Below are 7175 nucleotides of genomic sequence, written 5' to 3'. Positions count from 1 at the left end.
CATCAGCAAACAATATAGAGTATGAAATAATACAAGAAAAAATTTTGGTTTTATGAGGATTACAGTGTGGTTTTAATACAAGCTAAACAAAATTGTTAGATTTATCATGCAAAACAATATGCCAAGATAAATCTTAAAAGAAAAACCAAAACGTAAAAAATACCTTTCTCAGTTAATCCTTCAGACTCCATATAAAATACAAAAATTAGTATGTCAATAATCACATCAAGTACTAACTTGCTGATTGGAAGGTAAAAAATCTTTTTGGTTTCAAAATTAAGTAGCTTTAGGTAAAAGCATAGTATTTTCCACATATACTATCTTTCCATTTTGCACAGAGTTCCAAGGCAAAGATTGCTTCTGGCTTTATGAATTACCAGAGATGACTTGTGTGGCTCTCTTATCACAGGTGTTTAATTCTTCTTTCCTGATAGATGGTTAGCTTCTTTGGGAGGTGGCATATGAATTGATTTCCATGGAATTGGATTACAAAAGGCTGGTTCTGGATAGGAAGTTCCACTGTAAAAACCTACAATCATTGAAAAATCAGAACAAAACAAAACAACTAAACTTCTTGAGAAAAATTACTTATTTGAAAATTCCTAGAAAATGTTAAACTGTCAAAAAAGCGAACTATCACTGACACACCAAGCTAATCTGAATACTTTTAAAAAACTAGCACTTCAAATATAGCAATGTAGTAAAAGATAATTATGAGAAGCCAAACAATATTGTTAAAACATATACAAAAAATAATGCTGAGAACACAAATAGTATTGTTAAAATCTATGCAAATAATAATACCTGCAAAGTTTTTACTATGGAATTAATTTCAGAACCATAAAATTGAATAAAACCTTTATTTTCTTAACCCTATCTAGGAAATGAGTTATTTGTGAACTAGATTCCCCTTGTCAGAGACTAAAATTTACAGAAATAATTATTTTGCTCATACAGCTAAAGTGAATCAAGATTTTTGTTTAGAACCAGGGAATTTTGATTTACTGTTATTCAAGTTAATATGATTTCACAGAATCAGTGCAATTTTATTACTAATTAGAGAGCATCTTTTGATGAACATACTATTTAAAACTTGTAATTCCTGACAATAATAACTATGTGAAGGAAGAACATTCTGTGAATTATCTTTAAATCCTTTGGTCATTATAGGCACACAAATTCCTTTATTTCATAATTCATAAAAATGATAGGATAAAAAATAAAGACTTAAGGGATGTACAGCATGCAGACAAATATGTTGCCTATTAGAATGAAGGGAAGGGATGGGGATAGGAAAAGAAAAGAGTGAAATGAATTCAAAATAATTTTTATATAAAGTATATAAATACACCATCATGTACATCCATAAGAATGGTATGTCCCATATTTGTATAGTTATATCAAAATGAATTCTTCAGTCATGTATAACTAAAGAGAACCAATAAAATAAAAAAGAATTAAACTCATTTAGAAAGCAAAGTAATTTAATAAAATAGTTCATCGATTTAGCAATTAATATCTAGTCAAAATGTATATTCCCATCTAAAATCTTAGCTTTACTATCTAATCATTAGGTTAAAATCACTGCTTATTGACCATTTTTTAAGCAAGGAAGAAAGAGATGGAGGCAGGGTGGCAGGGAGGAAGGTGGGGATAGGAGGAGGAGGATAAGGAGGAGGAAAAGCCATCCTCAGTAGCTAAAATGGATTAATGGATATAATGAATGACCCCTATGACATATAAGAGAGGCCTAATCCTGACAGCAGGAATGTGTCTTTCAGACCCTGGCAGCCCACTTTGACTGCATAATATGTCAACTCACACTTCACCAAGATGGTCAAAACAAAGTCTGGAATATGTTCCATTGTGTGAACAAAACAGAATGGGAGTATTTTTAATAATAAATCATTTATTATTGCGAAGACAGCCGTCATCAAGGTATGAGCTTTCAACATAAAGCACAAAGAAAAACATGCAATGCCATTTATCATCAGATCAAGCCTAAAGGCCAATCGGTTCTGTTTGATCATGTGCTATCTATATCCCACCCTGTAAAAAGAATGTGCCAAAGACACTGGAAGCTCTGCCTTAGAGAAGGTTAGAAAAAGGGTAGGCAAGATGAACCATTAAAAACATCCTGAGTAAGGCTTTTTGATCCAAGAATGTAAGAGCACTACCAGGGATGCTAGCAATTGAACCCAGGGCAATATGCATGCTAAAGACATGCTCCGTGACTGAACTACAACTTCATCCCTGAGAATTTCATTTATTTCCTAATGTTAGAAATCATTGCTTAAGCTATGGTTTACAGAAACAAAAGCCAGCAGACAAGACAGATATAAACTGAGCCAGGTTATAAACATGCCAGAGAGCTGGCCACAATTCCTGTTTGCTAGATCACAGGATAGCTTCTCAGTTTCCATTCTCAGGATGAGAAGGTTCAGAGAGGAAACGATAACTTTTATCAGGAAGTTGAGGGGAAAGTAACAATTTGAGGCTTCAAATTTTAATTGGACCCTTTTACGATAATGCTCCTACAAAAAACTTGATAAGGTCCACAAAAGAAAAAAATGATGCTAATAAAAAGTCTGAATGCTATGTAACACAAATGACATTAATAAAAATCAATGTGGCACATTGAATTTATATTTTTCCCCTCTAAGTAGATAATACTTTTCAGAGATTGACCATCCTCTTCAAAAAAAAAAAAAAAAAAAAAAGAAAGAAAAGAAATCATTGCTTAAAAGTGTAAGTTTGAAGTTTTACAACTATTACTTTTATATACCATTTATGGAGAATGAATAAATTCCTACCAACATAGTATAATTTTCTAAAAGATAGTAATTTGAAAGAAAAATAAATTTTATGAGTTTCTATTTCTGTGAAAAAGAAACAAAATGTATAAAATTTGCTTCTGCAAACCATACTTATGTAAGACACATAACATAAAAACTAACTTGTAAGTTTTCCATTTGCATAACCATAGCTCTTTACAGCTGGACGAGGTTTACTTTTTGCATTTTCCAACCATTCCTTAAACTTTTTATAGGCTATTTCCTTTTTCTCTTGTAATTCAGCTTGCTGTTGTTTTTCTTTTTCCTTAAAATGACAAGACCAAAGCATTTCCAAGGATATTCTATAAGTAAACATTCCATTCAAATTCTACTGAGTCTTTTCTCCCAGTTGCTTCCTCTCTCAATGGTTTACTGGCCACAATATTGAATAATATTTCTATAATTTGAGAGTAAAATTGAACATGATCAGGGATGTGATATTAATGTGTCTTCCTCTAAACAATAAGATAAAAAAACAAGAAAAAGAAAGCAATCTGCCTTCCTTTTAAAGTAATTTATTATACAGTAATATGACTAGATAAAAGTATATTGAAAAATATTTAAAACAACTAACAACAATTTTGAATATGACTAAAAAATATATAGGCTTATTGAAATTACTCAATGTAAGGAAACCAAAAATACATATTCATTTAGAAGCTTAAAGACAGCATAATCTAAGTAAGGATATTTTCATATCTTTATGCTATGATACAGTCAATTTTCTAATCATATACTTTTTTCTAAAATACAGTTGCCACCTATGAACACCAAAAACACATATTCTAACTGGCTACTTTAATAAAAATACCTTTTCTTTCTTCTTCTTCTCACATTCTTCAGCAATTTTTTTTAACCATTCTTGATATTTTTCTTTTGCTTTTTCTTGCAAATGTTCTTTCCCTAGTTCTTTCGTTGCTTTCTCCTCCATTTCTTTATTCATTTTTTGTTCTCTTTCTTTCCTTTTCTTAAATAAAAATAGAAATTTTAATTGAAATACCTGTAATCATTCTCACATAAGGAAGGATTTTTATGTGCAATAATTTTTTAAACTTCTATTATTCTTAAAATAAGTGGTGTAACAGTGGTTGGCACAATGTTGTTTATGAGAATATATAACATACTGCAATTACCTGTTCAATGTCAATAACAGGTAGTTACTGCTTGGCTGTAAGTTTCATTAGGACACTGACAAAGATCTTGCTCACCAATGTATACCTGATACTGGGATAGTGCTGAGTAAATAATAGGTGCTCCATAAATATTCTTTAAATAAATTAGTGAATAAATATTACTATCTGTTAGACTGCTGAATTCTAGTATTTTTAATGGATATTTACCCTCATGTATGTAAACATTTCCTAGATAGACAACTTGTCAATACAAATACTTCGATAAGTATTCACCAAAAGTGAGTTATAGAGTTCAAATGAATAATGCCTGCTGAAGATTGCATATAAGGACATAATTGGGCAAATCTTTAGGTATACTGTTTTATATAGATCAGAGGCTTGCAAACAAGGCTAAATGTCAAATTCAGCCCACAGGCCATCTGTATTTGTAAACAACATTTTATATAAGTATGGCCAACTCATTTCTCTTATATATTTGCATATGGTTTCTTTTATTCTACAATAGCAAAGTTGAATAGTTCAAACAGAGATTGCATGGGCAGAAAACCTGAGATGTTTAAGATCTGGCCCTTTTCAGAAAAAAAAAATTGACATAGACTATAACTCAATGCTTTTCTTCTCCTTACTCAAATGATAACTTACCAACTGTAGTTAAATTCTAAATAAATAATGGCATAGATAGTTCTCTTTATCAAAGTTTTAGAAATTAATCTGAAAGGTATAAAAGAAATATGCAATACAAATATACAAATATATATATATATATATATATATATATATATATATATATATATATATATATATATATATGTCAGTTTTCATGGAGCAAAGAAAGATGATCAAAAAAGAGAATTTCCTTCCCTGAAAGTATCTTGTAAAATACTGTAATATAAATTAACACCCAATTAACAAACATCAGTTACATACAATATATGTCCTGTTCAGTGCTGAGCAGCAAAAGCAAGTCTTGAAAATCAGGGCTTGCACCATTCATCAAGTTGGTATATTTCTTTCTTGCTGTGCAGCCATTAGCTGTGAAAAGGAATCTTTTCATAACAAAACCTCAATAGCCAATGGAACAATAATGGGTTTTAATTACTCCTCACTGGCAGAAAACCTACAAACTGAAAATGGTCTTCGAATATATCTCCCTTAATCTGTGTGATTTATGACTCTCCTGCCTAACCTCACCAACAAGAAATCATCCAGTCCCTACAATGATTTCAATGACAGAAACTAACACTTTATTTGTATCTATACCTCACACTATTCTATGTACTTTATTATACTTATGGACCATCAGTTAATTCTTACAATCGCAGTATGAGGTAGGTACTATTATTATCCTATTTACAAAGGAGGAAAGGAAGGCACAAGAGGGTGAGTAATTTGTCTAAGATCACACAGTAAGTAGTAGATCACTATAGACCACAAAGACTTTAAAATGGAAGAATGCTAAAAAGAATGTTATGCCAAAAAATTTAAACCAAAGTGATATGTCAAAACTCCTTAAAACATACTACTTCTCAAAATTAATTCAAGAAGAAATAGTATCTGGATAACCATTTATTATAAAATAATTCAAAATTTACCACAAAGTACTCTAGCTTCTGATAGCTTCATTGGTAGTTTGCAATGCACATTTAAGGAAGAAATAATACCAAATGACTACACAAATTAATTTTATGTTACAAGATAATATCAGAAACAAGGCAAAATCACTGCTCTATAGTCCCAAATATGAAATAATTAGAAATACATGTAACAAATGATGCATAATACCATCATTAAAACTACATAAAACTGATAAAAAATAAGACAAATAAATGGAAAGAAAAAGCATATTCAAAGAATTTAAATTTGATATTACTAAGAGTCATTTTCTCCAAAACGATCTACACATTTAACAAAATCCCAATAGTGCCAGGCACTATTCAAGCAGGCGTAATTAGCAAATCTCATAATCAGATGCTGAATTACATATAGAAAGGTGCAAAGAAACTAAAATAAGTTTGGAAAAGAAGACAAAAGTTGATTTATATTATCTATTTTTTAAAAAGTATAAGTTCAAGGATTATAGAGATGTAGTAACAAGTTATTACTGCTGACACAGGATATAAATCAATAGAAGAGAATAGAATTCAGAAATAGATCTGTGTGTGTGTGTGTGTGTGTGTGTGTGTGTGTGTATGGTCAATTGATTTTAAACAAAGTGCCAAGGTAATTTGATAGGGAAAGGATTATCTATTCAGTTAACAGTGGAACAATTAAATATATGTATGCAAATGAATGAATCCCAACATTTAACTCAACCAGATATTAAAATGAACTCAAAATAAACATACAGGTAAAGCTAAAGTTATAACTTCTAGAAGAAAACAATAAATAATTTATACTCTTGAACTACACAATGTTTCTTAAATAAAGACATACAAACCATAACCATAAAAGAAAAAACTGAAATATGGAATATTGTCAAAATTTAAAACTTGTGCTCTTTAAGTTGGGCACAGAGGTGCGTGTCTATAATCCCAGTGAATAGGGAGGCTGAAGCAGGAGGATCAAAAGTTCAAGGCCAGCCTCAGCAACTTAGGGAGGCCCTACATAATTTAGCAAGATTGTGTCTCAAAAAAAAAAAAAAAAAGGATGGGGATATATCTAAGTGGTAAAGTCTACATGGGTTAAATCCCCAGGGAAGGAAGAATGAAAGGATGCTCTTTAAGATATATTATTGAAAAAAATAAAATGGGCCATGAGTAATGGCACACACCTGTAATCCCAATGACTCAGCAGACTGAGGCAGGAGGATCTCAATTTCAAAGTCAGCCTCAGCAACTTAGCAAGGCCCTCCTAAGCCACTTCGTAAGATCCTTTCTCAAAACAAACAAATAAAAAGTGGCTGGAGATGTGACTCAGTAGGTAAATATCCCTGGATTTTGTCCTTGGCAAAAAAGAAAATTAAATGGGAGGAAATATTTTCAATGCATTTATCTGACATTGGACTTGCGGTCTGAATATATAAAGAATTCTAGGGCTGGGGATTAGCTAATTGGTAGGTGCTAGACTAGCCTGATTGAAGCCCTGAGTTCAATCCCCAGCACCACATTAAAAAAAGAAAAGAAAAAGTGAAGAGAAATGTACAAATTCACCCAGTGTCACATATACCTATATTCCCAGCTACTTGGAAGGCTCAGACAAGAGGATCACC

General features: G+C 31.3%; 1 protein-coding gene across 1 annotated transcript; it reads right to left on the bottom strand.

Annotated features, from left to right (window-relative positions):
• Nucleotides 1-413: 413 nt before the first annotated feature.
• LOC143640816 (coiled-coil domain-containing protein 34-like) lies at nt 414-3777 on the bottom strand. The gene is made up of 3 exons (XM_077108390.1): nt 3646-3777; nt 2958-3099; nt 414-529 (listed from the first exon to the last, which is right to left on the bottom strand). Exons 1-3 carry the CDS (start codon nt 3775-3777, stop codon nt 414-416), a joined length of 390 nt encoding a protein of 129 aa, XP_076964505.1.
• Nucleotides 3778-7175: the final 3398 nt, after the last annotated feature.

This window comes from Callospermophilus lateralis, unplaced genomic scaffold (genome assembly GCF_048772815.1).
Source record: "Callospermophilus lateralis isolate mCalLat2 unplaced genomic scaffold, mCalLat2.hap1 Scaffold_65, whole genome shotgun sequence".
Lineage (NCBI taxonomy): Eukaryota > Metazoa > Chordata > Mammalia > Rodentia > Sciuridae > Callospermophilus > Callospermophilus lateralis.
Note: the sequence above shows the minus strand (reverse complement) of the source record. Positions and strands in the feature narration are given on the sequence as shown.

Bases quoted from the DNA above. Each gene is read 5' to 3' on its own strand.
- LOC143640816 (XM_077108390.1), bottom strand. From the start codon at position 3,777: ATGAATAAAGAAATGGAGGAGAAAGCAACGAAAGAACTAGGGAAAGAA. The intron at 3,100-3,645 runs GTATTTTTATTA...TGTCATTTTAAG, and splicing joins AGAAGAAGAAGAAAGAAAAG to GAAAAAGAAAAACAACAGCA. The intron at 530-2,957 runs GTTAGTTTTTAT...CAATGATTGTAG, and splicing joins TGCAAATGGAAAACTTACAA to GTTTTTACAGTGGAACTTCC.